Source organism: Haliotis rufescens, unplaced genomic scaffold, assembly GCF_023055435.1.
Source record: "Haliotis rufescens isolate VD_foot unplaced genomic scaffold, xgHalRufe1.0.p SCAF_10, whole genome shotgun sequence".
NCBI lineage: Eukaryota > Metazoa > Mollusca > Gastropoda > Lepetellida > Haliotidae > Haliotis > Haliotis rufescens.
In genome coordinates, this window is record NW_025963780.1 from 39,161,378 (window position 1) to 39,176,289 (window position 14,912).

At 41.3% G+C, this 14,912-nt stretch overlaps 1 protein-coding gene across 6 annotated transcripts in view; it reads right to left on the reverse strand.

Moving 5' to 3' along the window:
- LOC124142636 overlaps positions 1 to 14,912 on the reverse strand; it is a 246,291-nt gene that overhangs the window by 113,234 nt on the left and 118,145 nt on the right. For all 6 annotated transcript variants that reach the window (XM_048390407.1, XM_048390402.1, XM_048390393.1 and 3 more), the window contains 2 exons: positions 10,678 to 10,947; positions 2,715 to 2,810 (listed from right to left, as the gene is read on the reverse strand). In XM_048390407.1, the coding sequence (XP_048246364.1) occupies positions 2,715 to 2,810; positions 10,678 to 10,947 (366 nt within the window). The remainder of the gene's footprint in view (positions 1 to 2,714; positions 2,811 to 10,677; positions 10,948 to 14,912) is intronic.

Sequence of the window (14,912 nt, forward strand, 5' to 3'; positions counted from 1 at the left end):
CCCTATAGCGGAGTATGTAGGATTAAGACCTAAGATGTATTCTATAAAGAAGTCCGATAATGGAGAGATTAGAAAAGCTAAGGGCGTTAAGAAGTATGTTGTAAAAAAGCATATCAAACACGAACAGTATAAAGAATCATTATTCAACGGTAGAACGTTCAAACACGAGATGAACTCTTTAAGAAGTTACGATCATAGGATATATGGATTAAGAATGAACAAGACATCATTATCCCCCTTAGATACAAAGAGATGGATTGATAATGATGGTGTAACTACCTATGCTTATGGTTATGGTGGTAATACCGTACCGTCAGGAACTATGAACAACTCTTCTCGTACAAATGCCCTACCCGGTCCATCTTGAAGATAATAAAGAATAGGCTCTCCTTCTTTCGTAACCAATCGACTAATGTTATACGTCTTAAGGGACCATATGGGATCGGTTGCGCGACGTAGGCCTCCTTCGAGTTCACCGAGCTGGTATAAATATCTTACCCTTACTCTATCCGGAAGTTTTCGTTCTTTGCCTCTCCTCGGTGCTGAAGATTCGGAAGTCACGGATTTCATTTTAATAGCATGGGATGGTTTCTTCCCTATTAATCTCGTTACTTCATTATTCAGCGCTGATACAACGGCTGATAATCGTGTCACCCATTCGGTTGATCTCAATCGCTCCGATTTCATTTCGATCCCATACTGATAGCCAAACAAACGTTCCGCTAATGTCCTGTTAAATCTTTCGACGATAGCTTGACTGCGGTGGGCCTCTCTTTCACCACGGACGATTTTGACATCGTTCTTTGTTAACAGTTTAGTTACCGATCCCATAAACTCGCGACCGGGATCTACTTGAAATAGCTTAGGCCATTTTAGCGGTTAAAGCGTATTTGTACGTTTTGCGTTTTACCTTATCGTGGGGAAGAAACAAGAGGTCAGCCTGATGAACTTCATTCGTCGTAAAAATATCAAACTTCTTCCTCGGTATATAACGCGGTGCCGGTAAATATATCTGCCACATCGCTTGTTTCTTTAACCAATCCTTTGCCACATCTTTAGATACCTTAGCCGTGGTGGCTAATTTTTTTATTGCTCCTACACCTTTCCAATATCCTCGTGGGCTATAGTAAATTTTATCCATTATTAATTAATATTGATGTTTCGTTTAATACAACTCATGACTATCGTTAAATCGCATAATCATTTTGACATAAAAAATCCCCCCTGTAGTAGCAGTATAGGTATATTAATCCTGCTCCAGTGGAAGTGGTCCAGAACCCCCATTACCTATACTACTCAGTCAATGTGTCACCCAGGGCTTGCAGTCAATGTGTCAACGAGGGCTTGCAGTAAATGTGTCGACCAGGGCTTGCAGTCAATGTGTCACCAAGGGCTTGCAGTCAATGTGTCACCCAGGGCTTCCAGTTAATGCTTCATCCAGGGCTTGCAGTCAATGTGTCACCAAGGGCTTGCAGCAATTGCTTCAACTAGGGCTTGTAGTCAATGCTTCAACCAGGGCTTGCAGTCAATGTGTCACCCAGAGCTAGCAGCAAATGCTTCAACCAGGGCTTGCAGCAAATGCTTCAACGAGGGCTTGCAGTCAATGTGTCACCCAGGGCTTGCAGGAAATGCTTCAACCAGGGGTTGCAGTCAATGTGTCACCAAGGGCTTGCAGTAAATGCTTTAACCAGGGCTTGCAGCAAATGCTTCAACCAGGGCTTGCAGTCAATGCTTCAACCAGGGCTTGCAGTAAATGTGTCAACCAGGGCTTGCAGTAAATGTGTCACCCAGGGCTTGCAGTCAATGTGTCACCAAGGGCTTGCAGTCAATGTGTCAACCAGGGCTTGCAGTCAATGTGTCACCCAGGGCTTGCAGTAAATGTGTCACCCAGGGCTTGCAGTCAATGTGTCACCCAGGGCTTGCAGCAAATGCTTCAACCAGGGCTTGCAGTCAATGCTTCAACCAGGGCTTGCAGTCAATGTGTCAACCAGGGCTTGCATTCAATGTGTCACCCAGGGCTTGCAGTAAATGTGTCACCAAGGGCTTGCAGTCAATGTGTCACCCAGGGCTTGCAGTCAATGTGTCAACCAGGGTTTTGCAGTAAATGTGTCGACCAGCGCTTGCAGTCAATGTGTCACCCAGGGCTTGCAGTCAATGTGTCACCCAGGGCTTGCAGTTAATGCTTCATCCAGGGCTTGCAGTCAATGTGTCACCAAGGGCTTGCAGCAATTGCTTCAACCAGGGCTTGCAGTCAGTGTCTCACCCAGGGCTTGCAGTCAATGTGTCACCCAGGGCTTGCAGTCAATGTGTCACCCAGGGCTTGCAGTCAATGCTTCAACCAGGGCTTGCAGCAAATGCTTCAACCAGGCCTTTTAGTCAATGTGTCACCAAGGGCTTGCAGTCAATGTGTCACCCAGGGCTTGCAGTCAATGTGTCACCCAGGGCTTGCAGTAAATGTGTCGACCAGGGCTTGAAGTCAATGTGTCACCAGGGGTTTGCAGTTAATGCTTCAACCAGGGCTTGCAGTCAATGTGTCACCCAGGGCTTGCAGGAAATGCTTCAACCAGGGCTTCTAGTCAATGCTTCAACTAGGGCTTGTAGTCAATGCTTCAACCAGGGCTTGTTTCTTTATCTTGAACTAAAACATGCTTTGCACAACTAAAACATCAAGTTGCTTGGTTGAAAACTCCTTATGCTATCCCAGACTCACTTACCGAGGAAAACCACCGTCTTGGTTGCTGACTCTAGAGCATCACTGGTCCCTCTCTTCTGTGTGCGACATGTGTATTCCCCGTCAGCAGCAGCAGTAGCTGGAAACAATTCAATCACACAATTTTACAAGATCTCAAAATCCGGTATTAAACAGACTTTGACAAAGACTTGTGACTTTTTTACTGGCCCGAACATGGTTCTTCTTCTTATTTTCAGAAGATTTAATGTTCATATATGGACTATTTTTAGCTGAGCTTACTAGGGCTTTGGACTAGAGGCGAAAGAACGGTCGACTATATCCTTGGTAGCTGACTTCCTACCGATTTTCTTACATAAAGCAAAAACACAAGGTTCAAAACAGTGTTCATAGTAAGCAGGAAAACGGTCCACTGAGCTGAATGAGTAAGTGAGAGAGTAGGGTTCTTACCCCTTTAGCAATATCATGGTGGGAGACACCAGAAATGGGTTTCACACATTGTACCCATCTGGGAAACCGAAACCTGGGTCTTTGGCATGAAGATCGAACACTTTAACCACAAGCTGAATACACTGAGCTGAATATACGACCATGGGATGTTTCTTTGTTGTTTAACTCCGCACTTAGCACTATTCCAGCTATATGATGGTGCACCATAAATGTTCGATCTGGACCAGACAATCCAGTGATCAATATCATGGGTATTGATTTACGCAATTGGGATAGAACGACATGCATCAACCAAATCAACGTGCCTAACCACCCAATCCCATTAGTTGCCTCTTACGGCAAGCATGGGTTGTTGAAGACCTATTCTAACCCAGATCTTCACGGGTGTGATATTATCTATAAATGTTTGTACTCAAAACCGACATTCAGCTTATAATCAGGGACAAATGTAACAAATTTTTCATTGTGAAGTCAAAAGTAAAAACAATTATTTTCTACAATTTGATCTATCTTGTGACCATGGTAACAGTCACCAGACTCCATCTTCTCGAAGCAAGGGAGTTAACTGACTTTTAAAGTCCAGTTTCCACCCTTGCCGAACTAGGCTGGAATGACTGGGCTCGATCGTTGCGCCACCAGTGGCTATTACCAATTATGTCCCTTCTAAGCCTCTCCTATGGACCAATCAGATTCCACCTCTCGTATCACTTACGTTTGCTTCACACAAAATGGTGGCGCTCAGGCAGGACAATCTGCTCCATAATCAAGATCTATATTGTGATAAAACAGGTCTTACATCGCGAAATGCATCAAATCACGAGTTTGCGGTGCACATGCTTTGCAAATCCTGCAATCGATCGAAACCTGCACGACCGTTTACGAACCGGATTTTGATTTCGGTGCGCCATTTTGATTGGACTATGCATAGACTCGTTAGTCTAGAGAAAATGTAACTCCATAATACCAGCCTAGTTCGGCAAGGGTGGAAACTGGACTTTTATAGTCAGTTTACTCTCTTGCCTCGGGAAGATGCCAGACTCAAGTATTGGTACTCAGTATGGGTCTGAAAAACGTGATGTCAAATCAAACAGTATGATGTCATGATATCCGACTTACAAGACGGACACTGGCTCATAACTATGATGGGTATTGGCCCGACTTTCATAGTGCAATTTTGTAGAATTTTCCTATTCGGAATATTCTATAAGTAATACGTTACCACTGTTATACCGAGGCTGTTGTCTCCCACAACTGCTGCTATAGCGAAATCTACCACAGAGATCTCAATTACCTCATGCAGCACGTGCGTAGCCACCTAGCTGCCATGTGACACCCTTCACTCTTGTCTCTGGCGAGAGCAAGTGCTCGGGGGACGGACGGGCGGTCAGCAGCCCAGTGGTAACGTATTACTTATAGAATATTCCGAAAAGGAAAATTCTACAAATTACATTAAGTAATACGTTACCACTGTTATACCGAGGCTGACTACCACAGAAGGCGGTGGGGAGCACCTACAAGCCGAATCCTGACTGCTAGCGTTCCTTCCGACCAGCGGAAGTAAACACCAAGGCGGAAGCACTCGATGCGCATGCACCTAGCTAGGCGTTACCTAGACTGGTTCCCGGATCCTCCGCTTGGTGTCGCTGCACTTGTTCCGCTTTTCAATAGGCGTTACCCTATATTGACCTTTTTCACACTTCGCTACTTCCGGTTTGAAAGCGAGGCTTGGAGAGCAGAAGGTGAAGGCTGGATAGCACATGAAACACATGGAGATGTCAACAAGGCATGCAATCGGGACAAACTGTGACAATTTAACCATCCCGGTACATTTATCGTAAGTATTGAACATTATTCTTATTGACAAACTATTCTACTGTTATCTGGTCTCCTTACCGATATAAATTTGAGTCTGGCCGTTCTGTTGTGATTTCAATTTAAAATATCCATGACCACCTGGTAACTCCCACTGCAGTTTATGGTAGCTGAACAGACTTAATACAAATTCTACTGAAATCTTGTAAAAAAAAAATTTCATTGTTTACACACCATTAAGCCAAACTATTTATTGTGAGTTTAAATAACTTTGCGGGTTGTATTTGAAGTCGAAATATTGACCTTTTGACCATATCTAGATATATGTCAGAAACTAACTAAATTGATATGTTGATATAATGTATCAAATTGTAACCTACTGAGAATTTAAAATCGTAACAAATCAGAAGTTTGCATCAGTTGTGTATTTGATGTAAATTGTAATGGACTCAAATGCATTCCAATAAAATATTAGACCTCTAGATCTACTTGTGCTGTTGGGATTGTAAACAGTTGTTATTTTGATTGTCAATGTTGACAGATTAGATAGCATGAGGTGTAATATTTCAACTGAATTATTACATAAAGGGTGTGTAAATATTTAAAGTAAAGTACAGTTTGATCTGCAATTTTGGTAACAATTAATATTTCTACCAAAATGATATTTACTTTACTGTACCAATTTAATCATGTCATGAAATGAACAAAAACCCAACTAATATAATGTCCAGTAAATGTTCAATCTACATGTGATCTTTATATAATTTACAGAAACAGATAACTCTTTAACAGTTTGTATTCAAATATTTCAAATGCATAAATTGATATTGACATTACTAAAAACTTAAAGTATAAAAAGAATTATTTTTAATTCCAATGCGTATTGCAATCATAACTCATTTATTCCCTTTGTTTAATTGTGAAACCCATCTGGTTTTATGTCCACAAACATGTTTTGAAACTTTTAAAACAAAAGGATATTTTTGGGTGCAAGCAATTGCCATGTATTATTGATTATTAATCATATCAATTTATATATAAGAATATAGTTGTGCTTACTGTGTCATTTTGCAATAATTATATTGTTATGATGTAATATTTTACTATTGTTAACAATCTTTAGAACTTTAGTTTATTTCAATCACGTCAAGTGGTGTGATCATTTTGATATTTTTTTATAATTCAATCAAAACGTGAAAAATAAAAAAATATAAATACATAGAAGAAATTTGTTTTTCTTGTCAAATAACGATGATAGCATGAATTTATCTCATGCTCCTTGTATAGCATGCTCCTTGTAAAAATTCATTCCATTTCTTCTTCGAATGTACCTTATATGATGATTTTAGGCAGACATTACTGACAGCTATCGATAATCTTGGAGGACAAAATACTCTACATAGTTTTCTTTTTGGTGATTCAAACTTAGATGTTTTCCTGAATACAAAAATATTCTTGTCTGTACACAAATTTATAGAAACGACTAACAGATTCAGTAGCTAGCATATTATTGTTTCCAAACTGTTAATCATTAATATTGTTAAATCTATATTCAACACTAAAATGTATAATATTAGAATATGTATGAGATACACACTGTCTTCACTTTCCAGCACATTGTACATATCCTTCATATGAGCACTGTATATATATATTGCGCACTATGTTTCCATAATGTGAAGCTTCAACTGTAAACTGTTCATTTTCATTATGCAATATTATGTTTAACTGTATATAGGGAGAAGGCGGTAATAAGTGCTGCCCTTTGTCTTTTTGGACAATAAAATATGTTTAATAATATTTCATCTTGTGATCTGACAAAGTTAATATTTTCAAGTCAGAATATCAACTTTAGTAAACCACATGAAGATATAAATATTGCATTTGACAAAATAAATTCAAGTCTTATATTTTCTTTGTGATCTTCATGACCTTACTCAGAAAACCATAGTGTCAATGAGGCAGACTGATTGTAGGTGTGACAAAACGTGATATTTCACCTGATTTTAATACAAATCTTATTTTTTTCACTCTAGCGAAAGTATGTTTTCAGCATGGTCATGATTAAATACATACCGGTAATACAAATATCAAAACGTGTTCCATTAAAACGAGAGTGAATTTCTGTGTGACATTGATATAAAGAGCTGTAGTACACTGTCATTAAATTGATGCATCTGTTGAGTTTACCCTTTACACAGAATATACTGTTTGAGTTTTCGACATATCAGATGAATTGATGCCTTCAAGATTGTTCTAAAGTACATGTAGCATGTAATGTTACACACTGTGATTAATTTTCCTTAAACTTCTCTATTTCAGATGAATGTTGTTTTCTAAATAAGCAATATTTTGAGAGAAGGTGAATATGCATTGTTTATAAAAAATGTTATTGAAGTAGGAATATTATTACAATATAATAGAATTATTCATTTCAGGCCAGCTAGTCAACACAATGAAGTACTAGTATCCGGTGATGGATGTCTGGAGGAGCTTTCTGCTGACAGTAACACAATGGTTACAATGTGCGTCCTGTCAAAGGACGAGGAAGTGAAAAGCCATATTCATTCAATCAACAAATGTGGTTCCTGTCACATTTCTCTTAAATAGGACGAGGAACTGAAAAGCCTTATTCACTCACAAATCAGCATGGCCAATATTTATCTGACACTGAAAAAGCACATTGTACCATTTGTTTACAAGCAAGAAATTTATTTTCTCCTGGAATTTAATTAGGTGCTTTTGACTGACAAAGACACCCAGTCCATGTTGAGTTTTGAAAACTTATATTGTGAGAAATAAAGATATGAAAATTTTGGTTTGTTTTTCTTTGTCAAATATGAGAAATCCAGATTGTTCCATCAACATAATTTGTACCGATACATATATTTTATCTTGGTTTGATTACCAATTGAAGTGGATTCCTTTTTATCTTTTGTTATTTTATCTGTACTCATATCTGATCAAGACATTTTCAAACTATTCAGGATAAATGTATTAGTAGCTTCCTTTTGATATAAAATTACCTTTCATCATACAGGATTAGGTGAGGGTGTTCAAGAAGTTGGTAGTTGTATCAATTCTTATATTTCTTCAATTTCATGCATTATTTATATTTATCAATTTTTAGTTTCCTTTTAACTTATTTTAAACAGTTCACACATTATTACTTTTGTAGTGCACGGTGCAATCTCAATCGGCAATAATCAGTTAAGTAAGTGATGTTTGAAGAACAAGTAAAGTATCATCTGTCATTGTACACACTGAATAGGGTTATTGCCCCTTCTGAATATTTATTTTGACACACAAACTATTTTCATAATTAACATTGTAATATGTTAAAATGAAAATCATAGCAGAAAAAGTGTCTTTTGTCAACTGGACTCATGGCAAAACGATAGTGCGTTGTGCAGCAAACACCACTATGAAACGTGAAATAAACATGATCTCAATCTTGATCTAGAGTTCGCCAAGCCACGCATTGACTGAGCAATTTTGCAAAAGTACACTGACGTGTTTCATGTTATGCGGTTTATTTACCATAGAAAACTTCTGTCATTGAATGTACTGTCACATTGTACCTATATTCCGACGAGGTTATGATAAAACAATCTATTTCTGAAATATGTATCTCGAAATGCACCTTTCGATTCACTTCCGGGATCCTGACAGCAAAATGCTAATTCCAGTGTATAACAGGCATATTTTAGTTGGACCTCATGATTTAATGTGAAATATCTTCTGTATTATATACAGAGGATACCATTTTTTGTTTGTTTGAAATGTCCATCAGTGAAATGCACAACATGCTGTCTATTCCCTATGGGCTGATGCGACTCTCACTGCATGGAGCTATGCTCTCCAAGCCTCGTTTTCGATCCAAGATGGCGAAAGTGTGAAAAAGGTCAATAGGAATACCAAAGCACTGTCAAGCGCATACCGTAAGGCTCAATCGTCATTGCCAAAACGATTGGTGACTCCAAACGGCCCCACTGGATAGGTATTTCATCTCCGCAGCCGCGAAGGCCTTATCCAAAGAAGGCTTAATCCCGCGCAGCAAGGTTGATGCCGGTAAAGCCATGTCGGACGTCTCGTCGTACACCTCGGAGGAACCCACGGAACCTTGGATTCCCCGCGGTATCGGCAGGGGCTTTGGCATGTCCTCGAAGAGATCATAAACCATGGCCACGCGGTCCTTAACCGATAGCGGAAGCAACGGTTCGGGGGAAGGACCGGTAACAACGGCAGCCGCCGCTGTACCGGTGGACCCCGCGTCCGAACCCGCGGGCACCGAAGAGCCCGGGGACGGAACAGCCGTCGGCCTATCTTGGGATAAGGCTGCCAGCTTGGAGTCCACAAGTTTCGACAACAATACGGCGACGGAATCCCCAGACAGCCCGAGGGCCGCAAAGGGATCCGCCGCAGCCAAGGAGGTGGTACTCGCACGGGGACCCCGACCGGACGAACCGGCGACCACAGGGGTGGAGACGGACTGGACGTACAGTCGGTAACGCTCAAACTCCGCAGGCCCTAGACCTTCGCACAGGGTGCACTGGGTGTCCCCGCAAGGAACCCTGCACCGTGGGCAACGATCGTGGGGATCCCGGGACGACAAAAATTTTCGGCACACCCCGCAACTCCGAGGAGCAGGGGTTGAGGGGGTGGAGACTGGGGACAATTCCATGTCAGACATTGTTTGTATTCTATAAACAAAGAACAAAACATGGTTAGAACGCACGCACCACAATGATTCACAAACGAGCATTTTCACAAGAAAATAAACGAGCAATGTGAACATATAACATACACATATAACTTTTATTAAAGAAATAAGTGATTTTAACCCCCAAAACATACAAGAACAGGGGAAACGTAAAACACAACGTGCATACGCGAACCACGCAAGTATACAGAAAAAAGGGCGAGAAAATTTTTCCGTTTGGCGGGAAAATTATAACCAAGCGTAGCTACCGCAACGCCCCATAAAAGCACAGTTTATTAGAGAATAAACTATAATAAATATCACCAAATATTCAAGGAACGCTTCAGCAGTAGGTATACACGTCTTGCTACGCAGACGAAGGAGACAAGAGTGAAGGGTGTCACATGGCAGCTAGGTGGCTACGCACGTGCTGCATGAGGTAATTGAGATCTCTGTGGTAGATTTCGCTATAGCAGCAGTTGTGGGAGACAACAGCCTCGGTATAACAGTGGTAACGTATTACTTAATGTAATTATTGCAATAATGATTTGTAGATTGCGATACGTATTACAATATACTGAATAAGTTCTTCCTGTACTTTCATCTGCAATTTGTTACAAACCTGAATATATAAGAATCTACACAACTGCCTCCCCACTCACAATTTTTCACAACTTTGTTGGTGGCTGCCGTTATGTTGGGATGTTGCTATGGTCACAATGTACGCGTAATACACATATTAGACAGGAACCTGTTCACAAATGGTTTCAATTTGTTGTCGCACGAATAAGATGCTAATTTCTGCATTTCATAATCACAATTCGCCGTGTCACTTTTGTAAAGTTTGTCAACAAGATGAAGATATCCACGACTTTGAATACGCAATTTACAGGTATTTTCCAAACACATTGGCATACATATTCTGTAGTATTTATATTGTGCAATATCAGTAATACCTTATAGATTCTTTATGGAGTAAAGTTAAGTTCTTGCCCTGATTACACTGTACAGCCGCTGTACTTACCTGACTTTATTTTGAGGATGACACGAACAATAGGTATCATTTCAAACTTGATCACATAATTATCTGCTGGGGAAACAAGAAGACGTTGTTGCTCTGAAATGATCGTCTCGGTTTCGGTTACCAGGTTCTTGTGGACAATAGCCAGCTGTTTTGATGCCATGAACTGCACGTCTGCATCTGTCGTGCAGGACAAGTTAATCTCATCTCCTTCTTTGACGTAATCGGGTCCAGTGACGTCAAACCTTGGGTTATCTTGTACATGGCTGATGCCTGGAACAGACACAAGAATGCATTACCATGGTTACAACAGTAAAAGCTTGAACTTGTTCATGTGATGGAGTGAGTGATTTGATTAACGCCGCTTTTAGCAATATTCCAGCAATATCATGGCTAGGGACACCAGAAATGGGCTTCACTAAAAGTACCCATGTGGGGAATCAACCCAAGCCTTCGACGTGATGAGAGAATGCTTAACCACTAGGCAACAGTGGTGTAACGACTCAATATTGCATCCCGGTCAAAAGCCCATGATACAATAAAGGGATTAAAAACAAATGTACTGTGATACATTATAAATTATATTGGTGTAAAATACATGGCTAATAACAGAAACTGTTAAACACCAGTGTGTGCAGATTCTCTGGTATTTACCAGCTGGCAATAAATAGCATAACATTCACTGTGCCTATATGTTTCGGGATTACAATATCCTATCTTCAATCTCTGAAATTTAAGAGTGAGTGAGCATGGTGAGTGAGAGGGTTGCGTTTAACAGTATTCCAGTTATATCATGTCGTGTCAGCTTAATGTGGGGGGAAAGCCCAAAGTGATGCAGGTATCGGATGTTTACCACTTCGGTGAAACCCGCGACCACGGGTATGGTGCTGACAAACCTAGAAACATAATCGAGGCGATTGAAATTTAAGAACAAATGATTCAGGGTTGTGATTCATCTGCAAACAGGAAGAATATCCACTAATGAAAAAAAGCACTGCGTAACAATGCGAATCATTGTGAACATGGTCCATTGTTCGACTTTCACAAATCTACATCTACAGCTGGGATTTACCTGGGTTGTTTACCATGGTGGTCCAGAGGACTCCAAGACTTTAATTGTGGGGGCCCAGGTAAAAAATGAAAACAGTTTAACCTGTTTAAGCAATATTCAAGCAATATCATTGCTTGACACACCAATGGGCTTCAAACATTATACCCATGTGGGAATCAAACACCTGGATTTCAGTGTGAGAGTGAACGCTTTAACTACTTAACTACACCGCCCCATTCTGATAGAGAACTGCCAGCTATCACAATAGCACATTATGATGGATTTTTTTATACCCCTATAAAGTTCCCACAGTAATAACTTTCAGCTAAGCCAACATTCATTCGAAAATTTGTTGTTATGAAGAAATGTAAAGAATTCATCTCCTTTTTCGTTATCTGATTTGGCCACGTTGAGGAGTGATTTGGAAGTGATTTTGTTTGTTTGTTTGTTTGTTGTGTAACGTCACACTCAGCAATATTCCAGCCATATGACGGCAGTTTGTAAATAATCAAGTCTGGACCAGACAATCCAGTGATTTACATCATGAGCATCGATCACGCATTTGGGATACTATTATACGGTAACATGCATCAACCAAGTCAGTGAGTCTGACCACGCCTCTAACGACAAGCATAGTCACCTTTGAAGGCAAGCATGGGTTGCTGAAGACCTACTCTACTCCGAATTGGAAGTGAACTAAACTTAAAAATATTTTAGTTATCTCTGGCAGTAGAAATGCCCCCTAAAAGAAACATTTGTCCACGCTTCCTTAACAATGCTACCCTAGTTACCTCCCTTCCCTCATCAACACACTCAAATGAATAGAAGTGAAAACTGTCAGCTGACTCAACAGGAAGATATGACCGTGTCGTCAGTCACTACTTTTCATCATTTTTACTTGTCTTTGGGCAAGTAGATGAGTGAGAATTTATTATTCTTAGGCTGTTACCAGGGTGCTGTTGTACAAAGCTATCTTAGTGCTAAGGTGATTGTAACTCCCATACTATAACATCGACCTACGACAGTCGTACCCCGAAGCTGTTTCGTACAACCAGGGCACCCAGGGATTCATCTAGACCTGCTCAGAGGGAGGCTTTTGGCCCTGAGTCTGCCGCAAATGACAGTAAAAATACCCAATTTAATTTTCAAATTTCCAAATACCTGATGTTTTTCCAATTTTGCGTGCCATGGGCACTTAGTTAGGAGTCATAGATAAATCCTTGGTGAGTGTATGTTGTGTGTGTTAGTCAGCACTATTGCTGCTGTGTCACAGCCATGTGACTACACACCTACAACTGTGAGTGGGAGGTGGCCCCCGCTCACTGAACCACAACAGACAGCAGACATCAGAAGTCAAGCTGTCTTCAGTACGAGATCCTGCAAATTCATATTTTTCCACCTGTCTCCTGATGTAATTTGCCGATAATCAAAGCAATAGTTTCACCCTAGGAATGAACACAATTCCACAAGAAGCTACCGATACAATCTTAGATGCAAGCTTCATTCATACGAGTGAAGTAATTTTTAAAGTCTTTAAGTTAATAAGCTTGTCAATTTACAGAGTTTAAGCCTAGTTTAAATGGTCGGTTGGTTGGTTTGTTGTTTAACGCCACACTCAGCAATATTCCAGCTATATGACGGCTGTCTGTAAATAATCGTGTCACTCCATGGAATTGGGCCCGTTGACATGTATCAAACAAGTCAGCGAGCCTGACCACCCGATCATGAGCATCGATCCATGGAATTGGGACCGATGACATGTATCAACCAAGTCAGCGAGCCTGACCACCCGATCCTGTTAGTCGCCTTTTACGGCAAGCATTAGTTTAAATGGACAAAAGTCTGAGTCTGTTTGAATGATCTTACTGATGATTAAGTGTTGCGATGCTGCTGCATCACACATCGAACTCAAAATGCAGAATTTGGTTTCTAAATGAATGAGTTAGACCTGTTAATGAGTCAGTTACTATTTCTTTGAGGCTTTTAAGAATATTCCATGGCAGGGGGGGGGGGGGGGGGAAATGGGCTTGGCATCACCAACATGTGAATTGACCTGAGTCCTTTCATGTGATGACCACGAGGCTACCCCACCATCCAGTAAGTAAGCATGGTTTTATGCCTCTTTTAGCAATATTCCAGCAATATCACTGCAGGGAACAACAGAAATGGGCTTCACACATTGTACCCATGTGGAGAATTAAACCCAGACCTTCAACACCTCAAGGCTACCCACTACCGAGACACCACACTGAATATATAAGCATGATAAGTATGGAATAGGGCACTAATTGGCTTGTAGTCAATGTGTCACCCAGGGCTTGCAGTCAATGTGTCACCCAGGGTTTGCAGTCAATGTGTCACCAAGGGCTTGCAGTCAATGTGTCACCAAGAGCTTGCAGGAAATGTGTCACCCAGGGCTTGCAGTCAATGTGTCACACAGGGCTTGCAGGAAATGCTTCACCCAGGGATTGTAGTCAATGTGTCACCCAGGGCTTGCAGTTAATGTGTCACCCTGGGCTTGCAGGAAATGCTTCACCCAGGGCTTGCAGGAAATGCTTCGACCAGGGCTTGCAGGAAATGTTTCGATCAGGGCTTGCAGTGAATGCTTCGACCTGGGCTTGCAGTCTATGCGTCACCCAGGGCTTGCAGTCAATGTGTCACCCAGGGCTTGTAGTCAATGTGTCACCCAGGGCTTGCAGTTAATGTGTCACCCTGGGCTTGCAGTCAATGTGTCACCCAGGGCTTGCAGTAATTGCGTCACCCTGGGCTTGCAGGAAATGCTTTGACCAGGGCTGGCAGGAAATGCTTCGACCAGGGCTTGCAGGAAATGCTTCAACCAGGGCTTGCAGTCAATGTGTCACCCAGGGCTTGCAGTCAATGTGTCACCCAGGGCTTGCAGTCAATGTGTCACCCAGGGCTTGCAGGAAATGTGTCACCCAGGGCTTGCAGTCAATGTGTCACCCAGGGCTTGTAGTCAATGTGTCACCAAGGGCATGCAGTCAATGTGTCACCCAGGGATTGTAGTCAATGTGTCACCCAGGGCTTGCAGTCAATGTGTCACCCAGGGCTTGCAGTCAATGTGTCACCAAGGGCTTGCAGTCAATGTGTCACCAAGAGCTTGCAGGAAATGTGTCACCCAGGGCTTGCAGTCAATGTGTCACCCAGGGCTTGCAGGTAATGCTTCACC